At 45.3% G+C, this 27688-nt stretch overlaps 3 protein-coding genes across 5 annotated transcripts in view; 2 read left to right on the top strand and 1 right to left on the bottom strand.

The window, feature by feature from the left end:
• Nucleotides 1–1919: 1919 nt before the first annotated feature.
• On the bottom strand, nt 1920–17146 carry LOC146209237 (uncharacterized). Its single transcript, XM_084597770.1, has 4 exons — nt 17030–17146; nt 9039–9312; nt 7537–7733; nt 1920–2340 (listed from the first exon to the last, which is right to left on the bottom strand). The coding sequence occupies exons 2-4, from the start codon at nt 9223–9225 to the stop codon at nt 1993–1995; spliced, it is 732 nt and encodes a 243-aa protein (XP_084453896.1). The 5' UTR covers nt 9226–9312; nt 17030–17146; the 3' UTR covers nt 1920–1992.
• LOC146209236 (E-selectin-like) lies at nt 9326–24539 on the top strand. The gene is made up of 6 exons (XM_084579858.1): nt 9326–9371; nt 10634–10834; nt 13375–13563; nt 13937–14125; nt 16978–17143; nt 24351–24539. Exons 1-6 carry the CDS (start codon nt 9326–9328, stop codon nt 24388–24390), a joined length of 831 nt encoding a protein of 276 aa, XP_084435984.1. The 3' UTR covers nt 24391–24539.
• LOC146209235 (uncharacterized) overlaps nt 24538–27688 on the top strand; it is a 29275-nt gene continuing 26124 nt past the window's right edge. For 2 of the 3 annotated variants that reach the window (XM_084597794.1, XM_084597787.1), the window contains exon 1: nt 24538–25542. Coding sequence is in view for 1 of the 3 variants with exons in the window: in XM_084597781.1 (XP_084453907.1) it covers nt 27240–27301 (62 nt within the window). In the remaining 2 variants the exon portion in view is untranslated. Of the gene's footprint in view, nt 25543–27224; nt 27302–27688 lie in introns of those variants that run through there. The other variant, XM_084597781.1, reaches the window with a different exon arrangement.

The raw sequence follows: 27688 nt of genomic DNA, 5'->3' as shown, positions 1-27688 counted from the left end.
ATAATGACATCTCTGAGATAGTTGCTCATTACGTCTACGCTAAGGTCATCTTCCTCGTTAAAGCTCACTATTTATTCTATAGCGAGATCCTGAATCCTTTCCCACCCCCTATTAATTTGTTGATGGACTTCTTTCTTACCGTTCTCTCCACTCATCTACTCTAACTCGATACCTTATCATCCTATCGTCACCGCTACAAAACCTTCCGATTATCTCTATAATCCTGCATAATGCCGTGGTAGAACACAATATAAAGTATTTAATTTTGGGCTCTTCGTTCGGACATATCCGTGTCCACTTGCTGTGTCTCGATTTCCTCACGTAAGTATGCGTGATTATCAAGTTATTGCGCTCTGTACACGCATATTTTAATTCCTACTGAATATTCCTAGAGACAATGCCATACTCGCCCATTGCCTGGTCTCCAGCAGGTGGTTTTTCCTACCTTGGCGTCAGCCAATAGGAAAGTATACTGTGTGTTTACTTTCACTATTGCCAATTCTATATAGTCTTAGAAGATTTCGAATGCGTGATCATCAGGTCTACATGGGGGTGCGTAGGCCTGTACAACCTTCCGTCAATCTCGCTTATTAAGCATAACTACGATGCCTGTCGCCCTCTCATTAATTCTATATACATTCCTCCATATTACGAGCTATATCCTCATTGACAAGGAACCTTACCCCTAGTTCTCATCTCTGCGGTAAACCTCGGTAACACAATACCTGTCCGCCCTTCAATATATCAATGCCTCAATAGGCCTCCTCATCTCACTAAACCCTATCAAATCCCAATTCTTGCCCTCTAACAGGGTTCGCTAGGATTCTAGCCTTAAACGTTGTATGGTTCAGTTTCCAACGGTGACCTGTCCAGCGCCAGAGATTATTAGCACCCTCTGCTGCGTTGCAGGTCTGACCACTGTCGTGGTCAGTTGTTTCGCAGCAGCTGAAGACAGAAGGCCGGGGGTTTTCAGAGATTCATGGGGGGCTTTGGCCAGTTACTAGAAAAGAATGGCTAAATCCTGATCTGGTGAAGGAGGGCGCTTCCGGAGGTGTTCACCGGATAGGTCGCAGCCCATGTGTATTAATGCAATTCCATCGCCACGAATTGTTTTTGTCCAGGATATTGTGCGGCACCGGGATTAGGCCCGCAGTCCTCTTGCACGTGAGGCGGATGTTCTACCTCTACACCACCGCTGCACTCTACAAATGTAAAACATTATACTTTCCTCGATAACTACAGACCACCTAAAGAACGCGGAGACCATGGCGATTAGTTAGTTACCAGACACAGCAAAGGACTGGTCAATCGCTGCAATTTATTACTAACAGGAGGTCTCCGGTGTTTAAGCAGGCAAAATGCGGTCAGTACGGCTCCACCAAAACATCACCATGCAGCAGCATTACCCGGACCCCATGCCAAACAAGTCTGGAGGGCAATGAGGGGGGACCACTTAACCTGTGCACTGCCTAGACGCTAAAAGCCATCTGCGACAACATACGGAGAGGACAGAGCATCTATGAATAATGACGTACACTTCCCACCGCCCCGCAGACTTAGTACTGCGGAGGCAATACTGCTTTTCATTGCACAGCAAAGCAGCATATACTAAGATATGCCTTTCTGTGACAATGTTGTTAGTGAAATGTAAACATATCCTTGTACGGTATGGGACGATATGATAAGGCGTGTATATTGCCTTGTAATGTTATGTTATAGTTTTGAATGTTTGGATGCATATTATCAAGGCAGGGTATGACACAGCGAAGTATATAATTAAGTCGTTGCAGCTTCGAGAATTCTAGCATCTTCAGCCAGTGCAGTGCACAACATTTGAGGACCCGAATGATGCCATTTTTTTGCAATAAAAAACAAGACCACTGTATTTAGAACAGCATAACTAACGAGACAAATACAGAGAAAGAAAGCCTCACGGCGTTTGAATCCTTTAATAGACGTTTAAGGACAGTGATAAAGTTCATACCAGCTGCACTAGACTAGTCGCGGTACCCTTTTCCGTCTTGAAAAGGACCCCGCCGGAAGCCTCTGGTAAAGATGGAAGGCCCAGGCGAGAAGAAAAACGACGCTGCCAACGCCCAGCACGGCTAGCACTGGGTCCAGGCTCATGGCAGCGTCGGCGGTGGCTTCCGGCAGCCCTCCGCCGAGGTCCACTTCGCGCAGCCTGTCGTCAGCTCGGCTGCGCTGCACGTCAGTGCCCACTGTCTTGCTCTCGAGCACGGCGCACATCATAGGGCAGTTGTGGCATCCGGCAGCCACCGCGAGGCAGTAGCGATGCTCTGTTTTCAGGCCATGTACATGGAATACGCTGTTCCTCGTCACCTAGGGAGACGTATCGACATCAACTCTCTCCATAGGGTGGTCGTCATGAGTGAATAGGAGCCAGGAGCAAGTCATGAGTATAGGGTTGCAAGGTGAATGAGTTTGCTGTACACACGCCAAAAGCACTTTAAATGCATTGTCATTGCCGTTCGTTTTGATTTGCGTTGTTCCCAACAAATATGCTGCAGTAGCTCGCAGTTTCCATAGCTCCCACTGCACCTTGGGGGATTCCCCTAAATATTCGACCACCATTCCCAGTTCCAGATATTGATCAGTTCACTGTCGCCCTGCCATCTGATCGGCTGACCATCCTGTTTAGCTCAGGTGGTAGAGCGACTTTCAAGGAAAGGCGGTGGTCTGAGGTTTGATCCCTGAATCAGGACAAATGCTTTCTCAAAGCTAAGCTGAAACATTTTTCGCAGAAAATGAATTGTGCGGCATTTTAGTTTTTTTTTTCGCTGAACAGGTCTATCATATTTGAAGATGGCAGAAATGAACGCAAATGGCACTTCTTACAAGTGAACGAGCACCAGAGGCTCCGCCCTCCGAACAAACGCCGCCGTTGTCCGTAATTGGCCGGGCCCTTCATGACGTCATTCTCGGTATGCCAGGTCGGCGCCGGCGGTGTTGCTGCGTGCGCGCTGCTTTAGGCGACTTGACAGCTCGATTTAATAGGTTATTAATAATTTCAACATTGTAAAACGCCTTGGACACATACCGTACGCGTTTGAGCAGCCAGAAGTTTCAAAACGTGGCGCTATGAAAGACGCTGTAGACGTAAGCGAAGTTAGCATGTTTGCGTGAGCCTAAAATCGGCCCCTGATTGCGAAAGCGCTCGAGCTGGCCAGCTTTACCAACTGCACTTTGCACACTAAATCACGTTTCAATAGCAACCAATCATATAGGCATTGTATTGGGCGCAATACTAGTCGACAGCGCGTTAATACAACCTTCGAGTATAGCCCAACCGAGCAACGATAAACGCACACATACTGCAGCTGCTGCCCGTCCCGTCTTTGCAGCTTAGTTTGCGCGGTGCTCTGTTCAACGTAACACCTAAAATGATTCTGCTTCAGCCGCATCAAGAAGTCAGACAAGTTCAGAGCACCTCCAGCGCCAGATGAAGCGACCTTACCACAACGGTGTCGGCAGCGAGAGCGGCGGACGGGCGCTTTGGCCAAGCGCACTCGTTAGTCGTCGCTAAGCCTACACTCTAGGAAAGGACTAAAAAGGGTAGCTAGGTTGGTCCTTTTGGGGACCACCTCGTTTGCCCCAACCATCAGTCCTTTTAGGGACCAACTGCAAGGAGATAAACACTTAGTCTCCAAAGGGTGAGCTGTAGAAGGAGGAACGGTTGCTCCTTACAGATGCTCCTCAAGAGACTAACATTTGATCCTTGAAAATGGCCCCCGCCATACCCGATTATGAGCCCAGTATGACGCTGGAGACTGGGCGTACTGGGACGCGGCATACTGGCATGCTCCGTACTGGTGGCACTGTTCGCCCGGAGAAAAGGAGGCCTCAGATAAAAAATAAAACCTAAAAAGTAACGAACCACTTAAAGTACATAAAAAAATTAATTAGAAAATGCAAAAAAAAAAAGTGTCTGCACTAGAGCGCTTTGAACTCAGTACCCCATAACTCGTAGTTGCTACGCTAACCACTCGCCCACGCCGAGCACTGGGAGCGTTTGAAATATTTTTGCATGTTATGACATGACCGTGTTTATAAGGTTGGGACTTCATGTTTAGAAGTGTGCAGGCCATTGCTGCTGCTTTAAGAATTACAACTCCTTGCCTATTGGAGCTTGCTGCCTGCTCTCACGACTTCAAATAATATTCTAGATGCCTATATACACTATTTTGTACACTGTAATCAATTTACCAGATGAGTTTGACATCCCTGGAAAATTTACCAGCGCCGGCTCTTCGGTGATGCTCTGTTACCTTGGGCGTAATTTTCGCTGAACACGGAGATTTAGCACAAACCTTCAAAGAAAAAAGTTCGACCCAGCTTCAATATCGGCAAGCGCAGCTGCGACGACACTATTTTGCTGGTAGCCAAATATTATTTGTTTGTAAATATTTCGAAAAACATTGCGATGACCGAGGGCTTGACTGGTTTATACACAGAGCAAGAAGGGGCGCGAAAGCTTGAGAAACGCGCAAAATAATATGCATTACAAGCGCGGTATGTATTTTGTTTTCTCTCATGGGCCATCCTTTGGTAAACTGCTCCCTTGCCCGCTTTAGTTGTTTTTTTTTTCTGCTCTTTATACTGGGCCGCGGTGCAGGCTACGCTCGCTAATGCGTAGGCCCTGTTTGGAGCCTGCGATTGAGCTCGCATTGAACATTTTGGCAGTAATCAGCTATGAGGTTTGTTACGTATGGTAGCCCACATTATTCATTTCCAGTTTTAGTGGTACGTTAATCGTCATTTTATAATGAGATATCAGAGGTGCGGCGATCGTGGTCTCTCTCAAAACGCTCAAAACGACCTAGAAACATGGAAACTCTAGAAAGTTACTGCTTTTGTTTTCTTACAGGTGCTCAGCGACTTCATAGCAAAAAAAGTTACTTGAACCATATTTTTGATATGCGCATTGTTTCTCGCCTCCCAGTTTCCGAACATCCGACTATTTCCAAAGCGATACTGGGACCAGTGCGGCCCATGCGCACATACAGCACTTCTCCTAGTGCACCGCGGATGCCAGCGACACACCCAGCATCAAAACGCTATTTCCAGCACATAGTATGCAATTCCAGCAACATAGTATGCACATTATGTCCATCGAGCCAGAAACACATTATCTGCACCTGAAACGCGCGACGACAGAGGCGGGAAGGGAGGCCAGGGATCAAGTGAACGATTCGTCTTTCCATTCCTCCACTTTTTAGTCTTTTTCGAGTCAGGACTAAACATTAATCCTCCAAATTTGCATACGGCACGCTTCTCGCCGCGTTTGCCCCTCTCGCGAAGTAACGGCTCGATTTGGGGACCAAAGTGGACGTTACTCCCTCCTTCAGTCGTATTTGTTTGAGTGTATAATATAGCTCCACGGCAGACAACGCTTGGGGATTGAGCAGCGCTGTAGTGAACAGGTTACTCATAAAACTGTCTACTGTAAATCATTTTGTCTCGCAACTAAATGAAGATATTGTTACAGGGGCCCCCTCAGACGTAGCCGCAACAGTTCGCTGCCAGGAACACACTCGCAGGACCAATGGAGCCTGGATTCAGCGTCGTCGTAGTTCACTACTCCAGCACTTCGTCGTATCTTTATTTGCTGCCCCGCCTTAGCAGAGGAGGCAATGTGTACAAGAAGATCAGATGAGCCGCGATGCACGGGTGACGGCCGCTATACAGCTGTGAAGAGAAACTTGCTTGTGTCGCGATTATCCTACCAGCAGCCCGGTACGGGTCAGCGATCATCAATATGGTTCATTTTTGATATTCCGTTCTCCCTTCGCTTTTTATTTAGGATAACAATAAATTTGAGCACGCTTTCTTGACTCTAGCGCCTCCACGGACAGCTTGCGGGAGGCGCGGCCGGCGTGGCATATATAGAGGCAGTGCTGCCTCCGTCCGGGCAATCCCGGAGCGCGCTGTTGCCTCGCGAGCAGCACGGCATTGTGGGCACTGCGTTTGAAATAACTACTGCTAATGGAGCTTCGTTCTACCGATCCTACATTTAGTTTGCTTGTGGTAAATATTTAGGGTTGTGGTCATTGTTGACGTATCCGAGAACGGGGGCGAGCTGTGTAACAGCAGTGGGCGGCGAATCGCGATTCAAGATCGGTATCCTCGGGTAAGGGTAACGACGGTGAAGCCAGCCATGCAACAACGCTATTAACTTAATTAGGTGCAGGAACAATGAGAGAACGGCACCTGACGTTAGCTGCGCTGATATAATGGGAATCCCAAGTGGCAGCAATCTTTGGTACGGTTTGATTATTGCCATCGGCACGAAAATCATCAGTACAAATCACAGCTCATTCCAAAGGCAATATTTTTTCTCCTTTTTCTTACAGAGACCCATGCGTCGAAATTTTGTTATCTTTTGGGAAACTATAAACAGCATGCCACCTGGACTGCCGATGTTCGTATAAAGGAAAGCCGCGCTGACAGCCACCAGTCGCTTCACGTTAGCGGAGAAGCATGTTTGTTTTCTAATGATACGAGGAATATACTTTTCGAACATCGAACGACGTTTATTTTACAACTGGGGAAAAAATGTTCCCTAGTCGGAGGGCGCGGAAGCGCGCGGCACGCCACTCCGCTACAGCTGCGTTACTGCTTGCTGGTTAACCCCGTGAAATCTTTGAACATGCAGAACCTTTAGCACATAACGATAGAACTGGAGAAAAGAAATAACACGAGCCGCAGATTGTGCTGATCCGTCGATCACCAAACACCGGGATGGACAGAAGCAAGTCTGCAAAATGCGGGGCAAGTCTAGCTGACCGGCAAGCATTACAAAATTGACGTCACATCCGCCTATTCCCAAGGTTCGGTACCCCGACCCCGCCGTTCCGTCAGCGATGAGGGCGTGACAGCAGCGCGTTTTTAAAGAACGATTTCTGTTTTCTTATTGACAGAATTAGGAAAATATTAATGCACATGAATACGAAAGCACCTTCAATTTCCAGCCACCGAATTGTATGTGATTTGAAAACCGGTTCAGCTTCCCTTTAACTACGAAGTTTCTGACAATGCTGTGTAGCTTTCCTTTGTAACCGTATGGCGGCGCTTGGGTCGATGTCAGTGAGTAAGTAATCCCTTATTACTAATCTACTCCACCTCAGGAGATTCACCTAAATATTCGAACAAGTACTACTTGCGGGAAACTTATAATGAAAGCAAACCATATAGTTTGTCTGTGAGTATTCGAGTCATATTCAAGCAATTTAGGCGACATATCCTCTCGCCTCAATCTCCTCACTGTAGTCAGTCGTGCCCGCTCACTGGACGCTCCAAAGGCACGCGGTGAGATGTCTTCTAAATTATTTTCTTCATTTATTTCTTGCGCTCTACCATGGGCTTATTTGAGGGCGTAGCTGAGGAGTCTGATTTCCGTACCGCCCATAGGGTCGGTGCTTTTTTTCGTGAGCGTTTTATACTTTTAGTGAATACGTTTTTATGGGCCCTTTAAATGCCAAAACCCGGCACCATCGCTTAGATCATCCGTTCTCGTACCTGATAGCGGGCGATGAGCCGCGGTCCCTTTCCCAGTTCCTGGCATTCGCCTTCGTAGAGACTCGCCATGAACAGCTGGCACGGCGGCTCTAAGCTGTTCACGCTCATGGAGGCGCTCAGCGTGCCGTCATGTGCCATGTTCCAGAGAAGGTGCTGTTCTGCCGCATGTTCACAACACCGATCTCTGGGTCCTTGGCCTGTGCAGTACGAAAATGCGCCTGAAATAAATCTTCTTCCATTTCGTGCGCGACTCTAAACAGAGACGTGAGATGTGGCGAGAGAATGAATCAAGTGTCCGTGAGATGAACAGTGACATCAAGACGCGTGCCATCACCAGCCTTTTTTTCACCAAAATCTGCTGTTATTTTTGTGCGCAAAGGCAGCATTCGTCCTCTATATAATCGGACATAGATTCGTGCACTGTATTTCCTGAATAACATATTACCTTAATTACATAAACGAGAGAACACAGAAAGACGTCCAACTCGAAGTGGTGTGTAAGGGTGGTATTTTAAGCGGTGACGGTCCTTCTTAGTTCTCCCGTGTGTGTATTTTATAATGCAACGCCAGCACTTGACATTTTTTTCGTGTAACCAACTGGCCCGCACGCAAGATTTACTACGCGGATGATTCCGAGTGTATTCAGGGACCAGCGCAATGCAGCCTGCTATTGAGCCTCAGGTTCTGAATCAGAATAACTTGAGCATTAACGCTGAAATGTGGCATTGGATGTGGGGAAATATAATATACAGCGTGATTTGGCTACGAAGAGAGGCGCAAGATAGGAAGACTAAACTAGGCTTTTCCTTTACTCCGAGATCACGTCAATGTACGAAAACGTGTGAAAACGACTAAATGTTAGTGAAAAATTATTACACGTCTTGGTAACAAAACATCCAAGCATAAAGAGCGTAGGCTGATGTCAAGAAATGGTTAGCACTTTCTGCCTCAATCACATGAATAATCGTCGAGCTTCTCCTCGCCTCTCTGGAGCCACTATAAGATCAGGCCACCGCATGCTGGCCTATTCTCCGCTAACGTGATCGCGTTGCTTCACTCTTTCAGGAGCTGCAAATACGCGAATATATTTTGTGGCGGCTTTTGTTTGCGGGCAAAGTCGTGCGTTGAGCACCATCAATGCCGGTACAGCGTCGGCAGATCCCTCAGGAAGGAAATTTTTGTTAGCAGCTGGCAAGTTTGTGGCGACGGCTGTCATACAAGAAAAAACTTGACCGATATTTTTAAGGCACATGCTCAGCGCTTACTTTAGGCAACCTCCCTTTGCTAATAGGGATAATGGGGAACATGAAGACAGTCGTGATCTCATCGGTAAAACCTAAGAAAGGAATGCTATCAAGCTGGCGTGCTCGTTTTCTTTTCGACTGTGGTCTCACGTTCGTGCCGACTATAGCAGCTATTAGTACCGGTTCTCCGGAGTGCTCTAGGGGAACTTCCGACCGTTGGAGACTATACCGACGGAGTGTTTTAAGCGTTAACGATACCTGTTAGCACGGCAACTGGTGATTGAACGGACCGTGTGCCCGTTCCTTTTGTCGCCAAAGAGAAACAGTAGAATCCCTGTGGCAGGCGTCGGAATCGCACGGGGGCGTCATGTCGCATCGGCGGCAGGCTTCGGTTGGCCACGGCCACCCGGCGGCCGACGGCGCATGAGTGCGAGTAGCGCCGCATACGCCACAGCACCAACTCCAGCTCGCGTTCCCCCGCGAAGCTGCTCTCCACCTGCAGGAGTTCTACGTGGCCTGACCAGCTCTCCAGCTGCACCAGGAAGATGACCGTAGCCACGGCCAGCGAGCCCATTGTGAACAGGACAGGCGGCAAGGCAGAACACTGTCTTCTCCTTTGTCGTTTTTGTCGCGTGAAGAGAAGCACGAGGAGAACCACGCTCTTACTGATGGCGATACCGCTGGTGGTGCTGCAAGTCCTTGGCTAACAATCTATCAAACTTCAGTTAACTTCAAGGTCATTTGCTTACAAGATACATTTGAAATGGTATTGCGTAAAGTGTGATGATCGCACTAGTAATGAATCCTCTTTACATATAATGAAAGGTGTCGTGATTGCATCTAGCTAGGTCAAGGATCATTGTTCTTATTTCTAAAATAATACGTATCTACAACGCAGCATTGACAAACATACAGGTGGCGACCGAAAATTGCCCTAAACTCTATAAGAAATGAAGATATGCGCTAATTGGAATATTCCCTCTTCGACCATCCTTAAAAACGGAATTCATCGCATGGCAATGAGCGTGTAGTGTCTCGATTTTGCCGTTTTTGCACGCAGTATATGGCATGACCTCACTTCTATACAAAACTGTTATAGCCTTTTACGTCTTCTACCGTCTTTCGCAGATTTTATTGGAAGGAGACTAAGAGTTTGCTAAGCGTCTGGAGCAATTAGAAAAAGAGTTGTTAAGAGTGCTGCTAGGAAGATGATGCATAAAATGTGGCAGCTATTTCTGCTCGGTAAATTCATAACATTACAAATGGTCCCAGAGATAACCGTCTAACTTGCTCTAGGCTGGTAAGCGAAAACTGGTTTTAAATCTGAGATTCTTTTTTTCTCTTTTCCGAGAAAGCTTAGGCGTAGAGCACTAACTAATCACACCGTATAGTACCACAAACATAGCATACCACACACAAGAACTTAACGTGTAAGTCAGTCGATACGGGAGTTTAAAGAAATAACTACCACTTTGGACAGTTTGCTCGATGTAGTCTCGGCATAATACTTATTTGTGGAAGGCAGCAACTGGGCTTGTTAAATATATTTATGAAATATTAAGATGAGTATGATTCCCGCTCTAAGATAACAAAAGAAATGTTTATTTTTGGGTAACGGCGATGCTTTCGAAGAGCACATAGAATATTGTATTTTATGTCATTCATATTCAGCTACAGAACGCTTGCTGCTAGGAATTCCGAAAGTTCTGCCAACGAGCTTCTGCCTGCTTCAAACACAATCATGTCTCTAACAGTGCAGAAAGTGTTTTTGGAGAGCATACGCAAGAAATCGAATGCGAAATTTACTTTTCACATGCCGCTGAGGTCTTTTATTTCTCTTTGTTGCCCTCCAGACAGCTACTGCCCAGACCCAGGCATCGGTAAAAGAAGTCAGCGCATCATTACCCTTAACGGTAAAGAGTACGAAGGGGAATGCTGCCCTCCGGAGACTAGAATCGTCTACCTCTGCAAAGGCGATTACGATCTGGAGGGTGAGATGGAGATCCGCTGCGGCTATGATAGAACCTGGAGCCATGCCAGGCCCATATGCCGACGTAAGTTTTTTTTTTTTTTTACTAAACTCTTATTGGAAGCCCTAATTTAGGCGTCAAATGCATAAATGACCGTAGAAATGATGGCTACCTGTAGGTGCTCGTTGATATTCAATAATCCTAAGTTAGATGTTGTAGTTAGATATAATCATGAATTCTAACCAGATGTTAAAAGAAACTTTTGAAACAAGCCGTGGCAAAAGTTGTCATGCTCAATAGGATGGCCTTGGCTTTTAGGCTCAGTGCTGTTGGAAAAGAAAATTGAAAGTTCGGTGACTGCAACTGAATTAAGAGCAACGTGTCCGTAATAATAAAACACCCGTGGTAAGTAACACTGTAAAAAACAGGGTCAATAGCCCTCTAATTCACCTCGCCTCGATATAAGGCATGGTGCTCGAGCAGCGTTTCAGTAACGACTTAAGTGGCTGCCTAAGTACGGGTACAAATCGAACATTTTCTTTAAAAACTTATGTTCGCTAGTCCCGTGGAAATTATTCTTGGTGCAGAAGCAGAAAATCATCCTTTTAGCTGATAACTCATCCTGTCATCCGATGGAGCTTATAAATCCGTTCCTCGAGGCAACTGTATGTCTGTGTACATACGCAGTAAGCAAAAAAGGACAGGCGAAGGCGTTTTCCTAATTTTAGTTTGGCGCCACGATCGACATATAGAACATGTGCACTGTGTTTTCAGATGACACAACGGCAAAATTTATCAACAACCGTAATTATTAACGACGCAAACGATGTTAAGTAACCAATCGGCGCACAGAAAGGAAACAAGATATTCTTTCCATTTCTCTATCGCACCGCAGGAAACAATAGCGGTAAGCTCGTATGCAACTTCTCTAGAAATCATCCACGCTCTTCACAGCGAAAGCGTAGTAATACAGCAATGTTTCCACACGGAAGCACAGTTAGTGCACGTGCATATTGTATACGGTGGCCCCATCGTTGCAGTTCAATCACTGTAGCTTTCGGATGCTCAAACGTGAATGTGTGCGTGTAAGGATAATTATATAATACCAAAGTCTACGACTTGTATCAAACAAACTAAAACTGAAAATGCCAAAGAAACAAAATCTGTCATACGGTGAATAAACCACATTTAAAGCCTTGTTTCCCTGCATCTACTGGGCGTCCGTGTTGGACGAGTTATATTGTAGGAAACTTCTTCATTCTCTTTGTCTTCCATTGAATCACACGTCAGGCGCAGTACGTTGCGAGATGGGCAAATGTCGCCTTTTCCTTGGTTAAAGTGAGCGAGAATATTGCGTGCAAAAAAGTAAGCACGCCGGTGATTTGTGAAATGTGTTCAAATTGAAGTAGTGGGGAGCATAAAATTATTCGAGTCCTCCGAATATTCGCCTCAACAGTAGACGTGATGGCGCAGCTGACAGGGACACACACACGCACACGCACACGCACACGCACGCACGCACACACACACACACACACACACACACACACACACACACACACACACACACACACACACACACACACACACACACACACACACACACACACACACACACACACACACACACACACACACACACACACACACACACACACACACACACACACACACACACACACACACACACACACACACACACACACACACACACTTTTAAATCTACGCCTGACGACCACTCGCAGCCCATTAGGCTGAAAGTTCTCGCGCGCCACCCTACCGTTGATGTCGACTGGGTGCGCCCACTCATTCGGCGCTCCCAAGTGACGCATGCGGCGCGCCGTTGAGACTTGTTTTCCTTTGTACGAAGAGTTGGGAGGAGGAGCGCCGTCCTGAATAGCCGATATGTTCGGTGCTATTGAGGGCAGCTTAAACATTGTTGTCATGCTTTTCACCAGCTGTCTACACGCGGATTGAATACCGCAAAGGGAGCTTGCAAACAGAGAGCTCAGGTCTACGACCGCTATTCATGGCGTCGGTGTTTCGACAAAACAAGCTATTACGCTCTCGCGTGATACACATTTCTGCGCTTTTCGCGCTCAAAGTTGTGGTTTAATGAGGTCAGTAAGTACGCATTGTGTCGAGCCTCTGGATATAAACTCAGAGGCGGACCATTTTTAGACGCCATATTTCACAACATGCTTACCGTGACTAAATTAGCCTCAAAGCAAATATTATTTCCTTGGAAGGGGTGATAAGCCAAGTTACTACAGACTGCGAGACGCGCAAGTTGAGGTCACAAGTGATAATAATTCCAATTTGAATAAAGTTGGACTTGTTGAATGCGCGCCTCAGTCAGCTGCTGTCTTGGCCAGTTATTGTGTAGAAAATGAAGAAACAAAAGAAAATAATAAAAAAAAAACAAAGATGAGCCATTCATGTCTTCACAGAACGCCAGTAATCTTAATGGCCGCCAGCAACTTTTCAGAAACCACTTGAGGAAACATTATTATTGACATGGCGTCCCCTTTAAAAGCAGAAATATTTTCCTAGTCTTCCGCAGCACTTCAGCGAAGAAATGAGTGAGCCTGTCACCTGCTTTGCCGATGGTACTTTTGTTGCAGCCATGGATGCCTGTGACAATTTTGAAGTGTCTCATGGTCGAGTGTCCGGCAAAAAATCAGGCGGCGATTTCTTCACTCCGGGCGACAGCGCGTTGATTACTTGTGACCGACGCTTCTGTGTTAACGGCACTGTCAAGCTGTACTGCCAAGAGGATGGCCAATGGGATGGCGATGAGCCCTCATGCACTGGTGAGTGACGTGTGGTTTTGAACCATCACCTGTTTTCTTCTCAGTCCATTTAACTCTTGAGCTGCCTGCCCTATGCTTCACCTTAGGGCTGATGCCTTGGGGCGCTAATTCTCCGTCGCTAAAATAGTCTTTAACATGGATTACCAGTGTCTAATACGTTTGCCTTGCTACGATTTTCGCTGCCAGAGTTGGGACATATACTTCTTTCATGTGAGCTTTAAGATACGAGTCTACTAATGCAGTTATTTCACGCCGAATACGCTGCAGTCATATTTCCTCTGCACTTAATTTTCTATAGAAGCAGCTTTCAGAAATTCAATACTAGCATAAGTGAATTTTAAGCATATTTAATTTGCCACGTCATTTTGCGCAGAGTGCAACTGCATGCGCTTCGAGCCCGGAGCGCACCTTCAAGTTGACGAATTCAGAAATTCGAACAAGGCTGCATTCACAGCGGGGACCTACATCAACTTCAGATGCGACGACGACTACAGCCTTGAGGGCGCGTTCAGCACCGTTTGTCAGAACGGTGACAGGGTGGGATGGATGCCCAAATGCCACCGTAAGTACTCTTTCGTGCGGGGTTACGGCAAAAAAAAAATATTGAACGTTATTGTCAGTGTTTTGAAACGTAATCAAGCGGCAATGTTTTGTTGTCGTTCTGGAGTTTAGTCACCATGAAAGTTGTAAGGAAATACATATTGGAGGTCGGTAATATTTTTGCCATATTAGACCAACATCGCTGTATGGAAAGCTGAGTCCAAGTCTACAGAATGAAACGCAAATAACGAAGGTGCGTTAGACATCGTAGTAAATTCCACCGCTTCATTATAAATTTGAACTTAATTTCAAGTCGTCTCAAGTGTTCAAATACGAGCTTTCGTACGTCGGGCCGCATTTTAGCAAACTTGGACGACATTTAATTCAGAATAACGAACAGGAGTTTTAAATTGGTGGGTAGGGTGAAAATGAGCTAAACGTTCGATAATCATAAAGTAAAAATAAGGCACACGTGTGCTCATGAAGATAGAGTATCGCCCATTATTCCCTCGCTGAGTGCTTGAATATCACAGGACGAGATTGATGAGAGGCTTGATCACGTCAGTCTTTAAGAGATTTTACGCCTGCGAAAGACGTCAGCTTTGAGAAACTGAGCGTTTATGGTGGTGAAATCTTCCATCGACTAGAGAAGGCTCTTTAGAAAGTATTTCATTCAATTCTATAGACTGTTTTTTAAAGCTAAGAGTTGAGAATTACTAATTGCTGTAGTTTGCTACAATATATTTCATGCTCACGTTACAGTATCAATAATATTTACACGTGATCTTGATTCACGTTTTACTGCCAACGTTTAGGCCATTGCTCTCTCTTTATTTTGCTGGCTATTTTCACATCCTCTGGGTCCGCTTTCTGTAACACAAAGGCCGTAATATTTTTTGTTCGCTTGCGTATCCTACGTAATTCACTGTTACCGCTTATGGTAATGCTCAAGGCGCTACTTTTAGTGCTTGAATACCTATCGTGTAGCCTTCACTCCTTCCTTACCTGATTTCTAGTAGTTCTAGTTCTCTCTCTTGACACGTGTACTCGGTTCTCGTCGTAGTTTGATATTATGCAGTAGCATCTATGTATGTGTGTGCTGTTCTCCAACTTGTAACGCCAGTGCAGGTACCGTCTTTTAATTTGGGTAGAGTAGAGGGCACCAATATCGTAACCATTATCTGTTTAATGTACGTGTAACAAAAGTGCGTATGGAGAATATTTTGTAGTCTGCGACCTCTTGGATCTAGAATAGAAGAGAAATTGAAAAGGTCGTACAGAATCAGTAAGGCAATTAAATGCGAAGAGAAATCTTGACACACATATGTTTGCAAAAAGCAACATCGAAATACATTCTTCGACATGGCTCCAACTTTTCTTTTTTCACTGTAATTTATAAAGAGCGGATTAGTGAACAACTACTTTGAATGATTTCGCATATATTTTGTTTCTCTGAAACATAATTTTTTATACTTTAAATGCCGGCACATGTTTAAGCTCTTTAAAGACTAACGTTTCGCGACTGCCATGATGACGACGCTGGATATTTCTCTTTGGTGAAGAAAAGGCTGTACTTATGGCCGCATTTGCTCTCAACATAGGAAGAATGATTAAAAACTGGGAAATTTCGTTTCAGCGCTAATATGGGGAGGCATTTAGGGCCTCTCTTCTTTTGGGGTCAAGCTCACAATCTTCAGGTGAACGTAGGAAGATAGCGGAAGCTAGCTGTGGCTTATAGAGCATATGTAAATTTAAAAACAAACGTAGCGAAAGCGTTACTGAATTGAACTGAACTTTTATTTCGAAGGAGAACAGAGATGAAAAGCTCTGTTCGTTGTTTCAATAAACCTTTTACTGTTTTTCTGCTCACAGTGACGCAGCATAGAAAACTAGCATGAATATAATAACAATGAGCTATAGGTCATGTCGTTCAGCTGTCCAGCGCGGAAAAGCTAGCACCTATGTCAGATATAAGTATATTTTCAAAATGTATGAAAACGCAGAAATGCTGTAAGGATTACCGCACCACAGGGTCTCACATTCTTCCTGCAGGCAGGCATTGCTATTTACGGTATTTGAATGCCTGCTGATACCACATGGAAATTTATTCCCACAGAAGTATCTTAGGCGGATAATTCATTTTGATTGTGTAGATGCAGCGCTGATTTTATGAAAAAAAGCACATTCCCAACCACAGCCTTTACACATAGCAAGTATCGGAGTGTTTGAAAAGAAAAACAAATTGTCATGAAAACTCGAGATTAATTTGAATGAATTCGTGCGCTGAAACGTAAATGTTCAGAATGAAAATCCAAACTGAAGCGCTGTTTTTCAATAACGCTGCATCATTGTAATCAACACAAAATGCCTCATGCCTTTGACAAAATGCCTCATGTCTAACATTATAGTACGTAAAGTTTCAAAAACTTACCCTTATTTAAAAATCTTACTCGTCTTTTTAGGTATGATTTAAAGTCTTCATGCGAAATATAGTACCTTGCACTCATATTACGTTTTTATCTTTTATGTTTCGGGCCGAATTTCACTGGGAATTATGATCCCCTCTATGTTATAGCAAACTTGGTGATGTTACCTACTTGGGCGCAGATTTATGTAAAATATATGCTATTAGATACCTAAGTCGAAAATTCCTAGAGGTCCCACGCACCACATTGCATTTTGAATTGGCCCAAAGTATAAAAATTAGCACGTTACGGCTAGGCGAAAAGCACATACGATTTAAAAAAAAAAAGAAGCAGGAAGTTTGTAGTTCCATTGTAGCTGAACACAAAAACGCAACTGCTACCATTTGGCTGTTTGGTAGCCGCTGCTACCGTGCACTTTTATTTCAATTGTTAGTTGCTTTCTGTGCAGAAATTCGCTGCGAGAACTTGAGGGCTCCCGAAAACGGCTGGATGTTCGGTACCTCGACTGATGTGGGCGCTACAGCGAGCTTCGACTGCTTCCAGGGCTACGTGTTGCTTGGTTCACCCGAGAGGCAGTGTGACTCTGATGGCCAGTGGGATGGAGCACCAGCACGGTGCGTGACAAAAGGTAAATTAGGTGGTGGTACTCGGCAAAAGCTATCACTCTAGACCACTGTAGTTTCAGGTAGATAGAAAACTGAGCACAAGCTGCATACTCTATGTAATACGGCACACGTGAGGTTTGCAGTTTTACATTCAGGGCCAATAGATATTGCAACGGAATGCAGCGGATTTTGGTGACGTTTTTGATTTTCGGTCCAATTTTGACCTACCAAAGGTGCCGTGCCTGGCATGCGTTATGGTGTTATCTACCGCGCTTGATGTAATTACTAAGTTTGCACGATAAACATTTGCTTTGCCATGTGTATTGTGGTGGTAGTATGAATTCGACGACCAGCACAGAGGGCTAGGGCACTGGATGCAAGGTTACCGTCAGTTCCCGCCATTTAAGCGTTTACCTCTCTCTACCTCTCATATCCACCATGTCATATCTGGACCCAAATTCGTGAGTAGCAACGGCGTGCAAGCTTTCTCCGCAGCAGCGTCAGAGAGAGCTGTTAACTGCTTCGTGGTGACTCTTAGCTGCATAGCTGCCGCAGAGCTCGCTAGGAGCGCTGCGAAAACGCTAGCTTTCTACGAGGGGTGGTTGCACACGTTCTCGAAACATGCGCACAAACAGGAATACTGCCCACGGCAAGTGTATAAAGTGCACTTAAATGAAGAGTCACATCGGAGACGCAAAAGAAACGTAATTTAGCCTTCCACACCCAGCCTAGTGGATTTTAAATCTCTAAACATAAAGCGCCTCAGAACTTTCCACTTTACTTGACAAGGATTTTTATATTACTGTCGTTTGGAGAATGCAACTACCCCAGGATATTTATAACAGTTACATTAGTTCCTAAAGGTGGGCAAGATAACTGCCATTTTAATTGTAAAAAAAGGCAACACAGAGGACGTCACAATTATTTTCTTTTTCTATGTGCAGCTGTTAAATGCAATGAAGTAATATGGTTCAGATCGAGACGTGTGAATCTTTGTGGGGGGAAATTGAGGCCAACGCGACGTAAAACAAAAGGGAATTTGTTTCAAACAGTCTTCAATAAAAACATACATAGCAGAAAAAAGCCTCCTTGGCCAAACCCAATGGCGATGCAATTCGTTTGTGAGCAGGTTTTGATCTACGTCGACCTAAAAAGTTTTTGCAGTTTTATGCATTGAAAAATGAAAAATAAACATGTGAATGTCAAGCATACCAAAGGCAGTTGATAAGCCTGCATGAGAATTTATGCAGCGGGTGAAAGAAAAATAACAAGTTGACTTCCAAAAGAAAAGAAATTAACATTGTTAAGCTTGTCCGCATTGCTAAGCTTAACCGCTTATTGTTAAGCATCGCAGCTTACCGTAAGCGACACTATAGGTGCCGATTTTTCTGCACGATGTTCACAGCTAGCAAAGACAGAGAGCAGGCCTTTCATTTGTGCTTTTTGATCCAGCGGGTTTGATGGAATACATAAAAAGGGAATCTTTATTGAGGACACTTCGACATAAAGAAAATCTTGAGACAAATAAAATGAGAGATGTACCCACATAATAAAGTTCACATTGCTTGCGAAAAAGGCGAAAATCGCAGTAGAATGGGTATCTTGATGTGAATAAAATGATAACTTCTTATGTCACAACTGCTTGTAAATTCTTACTCATTTTAGGAATTATATCATAGTTCCTAAAATAAACCTGAAATGAACGTTGCCGGAAGCATTTTAGGTTATAAACGCAATTACGCACTAGGACCACTGCTTTTAAAATAGGTGCATTGTTGTATGCACTGATGGCCAGGCGTTAGTCGATTGCTGCTCATAAAGGTCGTGATGACCGTACAGAATGACACGACGTGCCAAGCCAAAATGACAAAACGAACCGTTTTTTGTTTCTACGCTCTCCACTTGCTCAGTGGCCAACGTGACCAGCGCTACACAAGAATATATGTGATGTGTGGGGAGTGTGAGGGGGATAAGTACAAAAGCTAGCTGCTCCCCTCTTAAGATATAACTATGGGGATTACTGCGTCACATGCTGCTTATTCCTTGTGCTACGTATAAATATTGGTGTCCTAGGCTTAGCCACAACAGAGTCACTCTTCACGCGCACACGAAAACCACTTTTTATCGCAGTCACGTTGCTCTCTATACGGCACAGTCACTTGTAGTTTAAGGTTTCTCATAGCGCGTCCGAAAGAGATGCTGTTGAAGTGGCTGATGTTCGAGTGGAGTTTTGATGGTTGGTATTTTAATAACGTTGTAAACGGCTAGGCGCGAAAGTCGTCTTCTAGCACTAGTGTGCCATCCCAGTCAGAGCTGTGACCCTCAACACGTGGTGCAATAAGTCACCGCTACGGCGGAATCGGGCCAGAGGGGACGGACACGTAGTTGTATACTCGGAGATTTTATTTTGTCCGAGTTGTTATACCGCAAATACAACGATTAAATAGTACCGCCATATTGAGCGAACATCACAGCTCGCGAACAGGGCTTAAACAATTTGGCTATAGAGTGACACATGATACACAATGGTTACGACTGTTCTTCCAGCGATTCTTCGGACGAACTGTATAACGGAACCTTTTGCTCCCTCAGGCTTGGTCGGTATGTGTTACATACCTTAGCATTACCGTAGCAATCATCCCACTCTGTGTAAGCTAACAGCTGTTCATCAGTCTCTTGAGCCCGTTGCCGTTTTCTGGGAGCGGCGCATCGCCGATGCTTCTCCTTGTAAGACAGCATAGCAACTGATTTACCCAGGCGCGAACTCCTATTAAGAGCTCGCGTGGTGGCTGATCAGTTATTTCAGGCGTAACAGTCCTTTTGGTGAGGCATCAGTGAGCCTCTACTAAGTGGTGCAAATGGAAATGCACCATGGGCATTTCTGCCGTTTGTTGGTTTACGTGCCATAATTTAGTTGATTGCATAAGACGCGCGACAAAGGTAGCAGTGAAAGCTATAAGTGAAATAAGGATAAAAAAAGAGAAATTTTCTTTCTTTGTGCGGGAATGAGGGAGGATGAGGCAGAACCTTCAAAAGCAGGCAGAAGAACCGGCTCAAGGTGAACCGAAGAGACATTAAGAAAGAAAAAGCGATGAAGACGAAACGGTAGTAATAGTACAATCGGTAAACTATAAAGTTATAAAATAGGAAACGATAACCATCCAGCTAACCGTTCGGCCTTGATTAGTTCTTTTCAACTTAAAGCTTGGCATATTTGATACATAATAAAGTGTTCACTCGGTCTCCTAGCGTTGAAGCCTATTTATTATTGGCACCAACACACGTAGCAAACAGAAGAACAACCGAGCTGGCCCTTTTAATGCCAAACCAGTGTCCATTTTCAGGCGCCACCAAGTGGTCGATTGTCCTGGCCTGTTTGGTGGAAATCCTCGAAACCTATTCTCCGGTATGGGCAATTGTGAAGTATGTGGCCAGGTCATCGTAGTTATAACAGAGCGGCCGTCTGTTGGGCGTGCGCCACAAGTGCGCTTTGCTAATAGCGGGACGCTGGTCTTGCTGCGGCTCGATGGGGCGCATTACTTGTTGCTGCTCAACGGAGCGCAGGTAGCGAGGCGGTGGTCCGGCAACGGGGCGGAATGAATGTGGCTCGGGGGCAGGTCGACGTAGGGCATCACTATAAGTCATAATGCATGGCTCTGAATGTGGTGCTGGTGGTGCACCGCTCGCCAGATTTCATCACGAATGACGTCCCCGGTAGAATATTCACTGCAGGAGGTGCATCCAAGTAGAGGTTCTGCTGCTCTTCGCAGAAAATGCTCCTTACGAGCTCCCGCAAAGCCTCGTCCCTGGCTGCTGGCACTGACGCGCAGCAGGGTGTGGCCGCTACGCTTGCCTAACGGCCGTATAGAGTATAACGTTTCTGCAGTGAACGTTCCATGCTGGTAGCTTCTCTCGCAAAATCTGCGACAGTTCTGGAGGGTCGCGAATGAGGCCAGCGAACAATTATTACTTCACCCCCCCATGAGGTGCCGTACTTTCGTTGCTTCGAGCATGGTAGGGTCGGCCCGATTGAAAAGGCGCGTCATGTCCTCGACAAATATGCCTACGCTTTCATTTGACTGCTGAGACCTCGAACGAATTACAATCTCTGCGTTTTCTTTGCGCCCACTCGAGCTGAATGTTGTAAGCAACTCACGGCGATAAACTGCCCAGTTGACAAAGGACGCCTCATGGTTCTCAAACCACATCAATGCCGACTCTTGCAGCTCGAAGTACACATTCATTAGCTCCCACTCGTCGTCCCATTGCTTGAATGCGGCAACACGACCAAATCTGGTCAACCAGTCTTCGACGTCCTCGAACGGGTCACGGTGGAATTATGGCGGTGATCGAGGTGCGAGAAGGATGTTGCTGGAATGCTGACCTGTCTGGCTGCCTGTCGTGTGGTCGCAGCGGTGTGGTCAGTGGTTCGAACTCAGGTTGTAGGCTCGGAGGCGACGGCTCGCTTTATAGACTGGCGTGGTGTCGGCGCGTCGATGAGCAGCGTCACTTATGTCTTCGGGGGCAACGTACATGGGATTCTACCCCGCACCTCCACCAAATGTCACCAACACACGTAGCAAACAGAATAACAACCGAGCTGGCCCTTTTAATGAAGCGGAGCTTGAGACAGACGAGGACGACGCTCAGCCACTAGCCAAGATAATTGGCCACTTGGTGGCGCCAGAAGATGGACAGCGGTGTGGCAATAATTGAAAGTCGAGTATGAGACTAGAATTAGTACGTGTCGGGAGATGATCTCGAGAGCAGCAAATCTGTCCAGAAAATGTGTTTTTCTTTGTTCGAAAGTGCGCCCCCAGCAGGTAGCAAGGGCTTTTTTTTTCGTTTCGACTCTTGTGCCACTTTTATCTGAATAAAAGTGGTACAAGAGTCAAAACGAAAAAAAAAAGGCTTTGCTAACTGCTGGGGGAGCAATTTCGAACAAAGAAAAACACATTTTCTGGACAGATTTGCTGCTCTCGAGATCATCTCCCGACACGTACTATTTCTAGTCTAATACTCGTCTTTAAATTATTCCAAAGAATATCAGAAGAAATGGACCCGTATTTAAACTAAAATAAAATGAAATAGTGTAACCTAAAATGAAATTATAAAAATGAAATTTGCGTGAGGTGGGGTTGGCGGCTGTACCATGATGCAGGCCTCTAATCCTCCTCTGTTCCTAATGCAGGCTCTCGCAATTTTTTGCACACGCTACTTGCCGCCCCGTTTCCAACTGGGGTGGGAGTAGCGCCATCCTATCTAACAGAGTATCACGGCGGTGATAAGTATGCCCATCTACTCACCGCCGTCAACGCATAAAACCTGACAGCATCATCTCTGCAACACTGGGCCCTCCTGAAATCTTGGACATTCCCATCGTCATCGACGGCATCGGACATATACTTCATATAAAAGAGCAGCGTTCATCGGAAACTTCCCTCTATTTTCTCTTCTGTCGGCACGAGGCAGCGGAGGTTGCTCAGCTACAGAGCCAGTAGCAGGCCCGTGTATTTTCTTTTCCTTCTTCCTACAGCCACAACAACAACAACAACAACAAGCTTCCCCTGGAGGTGGTGAAAGGTGGCTGTTCCTGGCCCTGCGGGGCTGGGATGAAAGGTCAACGCCGCTTGCGGCGGGGGCTAGCTAACTACCGAATTTTTATCTGTTGTAGGCCGTCATTGCACCCACCACCGCTTAGGTGGTGGACGACGGCTGTTGCGGCGCGCGTCTTTCTCGCCCACATCTTTTTCTTTCCTTCTCTGGACCGTGGACCGTGGAGCAGGGATGTGCCATTTCGACCCGAAACTATCCCCCCTGAGCTAACCCAAATTTCTATATTCCGTCGTTATGCATATCAGCTATATATATCTACCAAATGAGTGAGTGTATTTCTCAGTTCTATTTTAAATGTTACATTTGGTATGCACATTCATGGCGAAAAATTTATGCAAAAAATAATTTATTCCGCTTAGTCTACAAAGCTGCACAGAAGTTCGCTTTTTATTTCAGCAGATGAAACTATAATTTTTATTTATTTAGTTCTGCTCATGATTAAACTGCCTAATCCTCCAGGAACAGTCTTTTTCTTTGATGATCCCGAGCATATCCGAAAATTTTTTTGCATGAAGTTGTAAATATTCTCTCAGCTGAATTCGCAAAAATTTTCCAAGGGGAGATCCTCATAAATATTTGCTTCTACTAACTTTTCGTGCTCCAGGCTCGCCTACACAATGGCTGGGAGGCCGCATACAAAAGCAGGCGATCTTAAGTTAACATGATGCAGGTATTCTTACTTTTCTTTGTTACTGTGTGAAGCGGTAGATGGTGATTGTTTACATAAAATACTATTGTGTGGATCTATGTACACCTATTCATACTTCACTTCAGCTTATGCCAGTTCTGCTTTTTTTATTGGCCAACGCTTGTACCTTTAATTCGTTGGCGTTTTCGCTTATTTAAAGCGTAACTGTCATCCAATGCCTCTTAGCAGCGAAGCTCTCTGAGTGTACATCTTCTCCATGAAACTACACAATAACTATTCCTCCTAGGACCTCTTAACGTGTTTTATTACCGTAAATACAATGTCACTTTTGAGGTAAGCTGCTCTATAGCTGATGGGCCGCTGTATACTTGAGTTCATCCTCCATAAACAATGCTCATCTGAGGGCGGTAGGCTGCTTTTAAGAGGACAGCTGTCTCTGCACATGAAATTTTCCATGAGGCTGAAATAAATTACGTCAACGTGCCCTGCCTTTTGCTCGTGCTAATTGCTTGCGGTAGCACGAGGCTCCATATGGCTTCATCTTTTGGATTAGCGCTCCACCTTTTGAATTAGCGGACATAAAGCAGGAATGTGACCTGCGGTGTGTTTACGAAAGTCGGCACAAGCATGAATTTCATATTCCTCACAAAGGTCATTTTTTGCAAGAAAGAACTTCCCTTGATGCTTGCCGAACTGCGAGCTTTTCATATTTCTGTCATAATTGCAATGCAGTGCTAGCCTATGACGCCCAAACGTAAAATATTTGTTGTCAGTATGACAATCAATTTAGAAACTTCGCTCCGAAAGATAATGAATGAATATATTACCCGTTCCGCAAGGTTTTGGTAGGTAGACAGCTGCTGCGATCTTACTGACGGTGCTGTGACACACATAACGAGCGTAGTGAACCCCGCAAAAGTATTTTTTTTTATTTTCTCTTTGCTTCTGCAGATGCCATATCTATTACAAGGACGACATCTACATCTCCTAAATACAGAGGCTCATCATTGCGTGACTGCTCGGAGCAAACCACCGCGGGAGTGGACGAAAGAGACACATGCCTGAGGCTTGAGCTGCGTTTTCAGCTGGCATCTTCAACTGCCAACAAGTTGACGCGTTGCCCTGCTCTGTAGTATAGCGCCACCTTTCTGGAACCCCACAATGACTACGACGTAAATACCGGTGCTTCTTCCACTACATTGCCGCTGGCTCTTCCAGTGAGCCTGGAACCAGCCACTACTTCCGCACCGTATCTCACTCAAACCTCTGAGTGATATGCGCGCTCATTTATTACTTCAAAAAGAAATCTCAGTCACAATACATATTTCTGGTTTAGTGATCTTCAGTGTATTTTCCCAATAAGTTGCACACACAGCTCTCTGCATGAACATGCCTCAAAAGCAATCGATTAGCAAGAAAACATGGAACGATTATATAAATCTCGACACTAATATTATGAATGGCAGTAGGTAGGCTCTGCTTGTGGCGCCAAGAAATTTGGGCGCACGAGAATATTTAGAAGCCAGTGAACAGCATCTAATGGCAAATTTTAGGCTAGCCGACAAATAATTCGGTCTGCCAATTTAGAAGAGCCAGTCTATAGTAATATATGTAATAACGATTTTGACAGTGGAAGATCAGCATTCCAGGTATACTGGTTTATCATTGGCTACATATATGTGCTACATCGGTTTTTAGACTGTTTATATATTGCCACGCATAGCGCTCGGGCCAAATGCTAATAAAGATACGATGTTTTTGCCATTCTGCCGATGCTGAGTAGAGAGCAGAGCGAATTTTATACCCATAAGACGAAATGTCGCGACCCGGGAAGAGGCGCCTCATTTAAATTCCATAGAATAATCATAAACTCACATGTATGATATTGGCACATTAGAGTATACAATTATGAACGCCTTTACATATTAACTTCGGACCTTGACATTTGAAGCTGGTTCGCTTTCTTTGTTCACTTTACTGCAACAGGTTCGTTCGTATGAGCAGAACGTTTTGCGGTCAAAAGATATTTGCTGCAGTTTTCGCTAGAGCATGAATAATTGTTTTCCATAGCTACCTTTATTAAAAAAATAGAAATGATATTTATTATGCTCCTCTTTTTTACTGCATCACCAATCGGCATAAAGTAAGTGACCACTATTTTATTATAAATTTTGTCCTCTTGTTTAGTTAAAGTGCCCAAGTCATGACACTGACCACCAAGATACAATGCCATCGCTGAAGAACAATCTTAACTGTGGAATAGTTTCAGAATCTTCATTCTGTTAGCTCTCTGGGGCGCTGTGGGAAGAAACCTGCCTATCTCGGCCTTTACAAACTTGTAAGAAACAACAATTTTTCAGCGGCCGTTTGTTTCGATATTATGAATTCGTTTCCAAAACATGTGGGCAAATCTTCTCTGCGTAGTTTAAGGGTGGACGGCGCTGCGTTCATGAAGGGTGTACTGCCATAAGATGTTAAAATATGTTAAAGCATATAAAGATTATCTATGTTATGGTGCCATAAATAACCACATTAAATAAATTTAAATTCTTTGAATGCGTTTTCAAACTCTAAGCTCGAATGACATCGTTTTTCTGATGATTAGGAGTCCTAACGATATTGTATTACTGCAGTCAAGCACCGCTTGGCCTTTATCTTTGAACCTCTTTCCTCATTCTGTATTTCGCTATTGCTGTCCCAGACGCGCTTCGCTCTGTAGGCGCCGTGCTTTCTACGTACAGACCCCTACAATGCTTACTGCTGTCTAGAATCCTCGGTAAAGCTACGGGAGAGCTCCACACACCGCTCGCGTCGCGGCTGCCTCACTGCGGCGCCACTGAACACAGCAGGGCGTCGTTCGAGGAGCTTGGCGCTGACGAAACCGCGAAGGAAGCCTCTCAGTCGTTTGCTTGAGGGCGAAATTTGTTGATTACTATACTTTTGTGCGTACAGATAACCTAATTTGTCTGTGTGGGATCGTAACGGTTACTTTTTCAGTGGCAAATACAGTTCCGGCTACAGAGGCGCAATCGAGAGCCGTAGTGCTGGTTCCCTGTCCTATTGAAGCGCACGACCAGGCTGTTAGTGGGGCAAAAAGTAGGTGATTCACATCTGCCTTGAGATATATGCACGTTTGTGAAGAACACGTAATGCGTTCACACCCAAATAGCAAATGTCGGCCTCCTTCGCAAAGGGCAGATAACACATGGTGCCAGTATGTTTTCTGCGAATGTATATGTTTCATCGCCCCTGCTGGCAGCTTTTAGAGTGGTGTGAAAAATAAGTGAGGCCATCGGCACAGCAGGTGAGGGTTATATAATATTAGGATAGCTCAGCTTGAATTTTACGCATGTAAACAGCAATACCTGTTTTTACATAGCTAGCAAACATTCGCAGCTCCGAAGTGCAGTAGTCGCCATTGGCGCATTCCTGCAAAAATACTGCTCACACTGGGAAAGTGTTTAAGGGCGCGCCTTTATCCTGAAACACACGTTTAGCGAATTTTCTATAAAGTTGTGAAACAAGCGGGAGAAAAAGCTTGAAACAAATATCAAAGTCACCGCCACAGACGCCATAGCCGACGCCCGTGGGGGTGGTGGGCGGGTCAAATAGAAAATTCAGGGATTACTTTGACTGTCTAAAGTGGTGAGAGCCGAAATCTTTTTTCACCGCAACTGCTACGAATTATCTCGAGATTGTTCGTGGTTGGCCCCGAAGACTACTGGTGGCACCCAGTAGCAGCCGTCACAATTGCTCAGTAGACGTAGTAATTGCGACGACTGCTACTGGGTGCCACCACCACTCTTCCGTGTGGTGTGACCGAACGGAGCAGAATATTTGATGGTTGTATCAGACGCGAACCCTTGCAACGGCTGCTACTGGATGCCGCCACAAGCAGTGCGGTGAGCAGTTGTAATTAATGATGGATACTTAATTTACTAACCATTGTTTCGTCATGAAATTTGGTAGGTAGGTTCATTATTACCACCATTACCACTCCTTGTCATTAGACCTGCCTGATTGGTGTTAGGCTTCGCGACACGCGGACACTTCTGTTCAGACACCTCCGTTAACAGACACTTTTGTTGACGAACCCTTCCGTTCACGGGCACGACCGATTAGGCATTAGAGGCTTTCACCTCAAAACGGGGCCGGCTACTATTTCGTCCGGACAGCAGGTCATCGTTATGGCGTGTAGGCAGACCGCCGCCCGACTGCTCCGGTCTCGACTACGTGTTGCCACGATGGTGCCCTACGCTAACATCGGCCTCCCGCTGATCACCATCATT

The sequence above is a fragment of the Amblyomma maculatum genome, chromosome 1 (genome assembly GCF_055883805.1).
Source record: "Amblyomma maculatum isolate TAMU_Amacu chromosome 1, ASM5588380v1, whole genome shotgun sequence".
Classification (NCBI taxonomy): domain Eukaryota; kingdom Metazoa; phylum Arthropoda; class Arachnida; order Ixodida; family Ixodidae; genus Amblyomma; species Amblyomma maculatum.
This window is presented reverse-complemented; position numbering and strand designations above follow the sequence as displayed.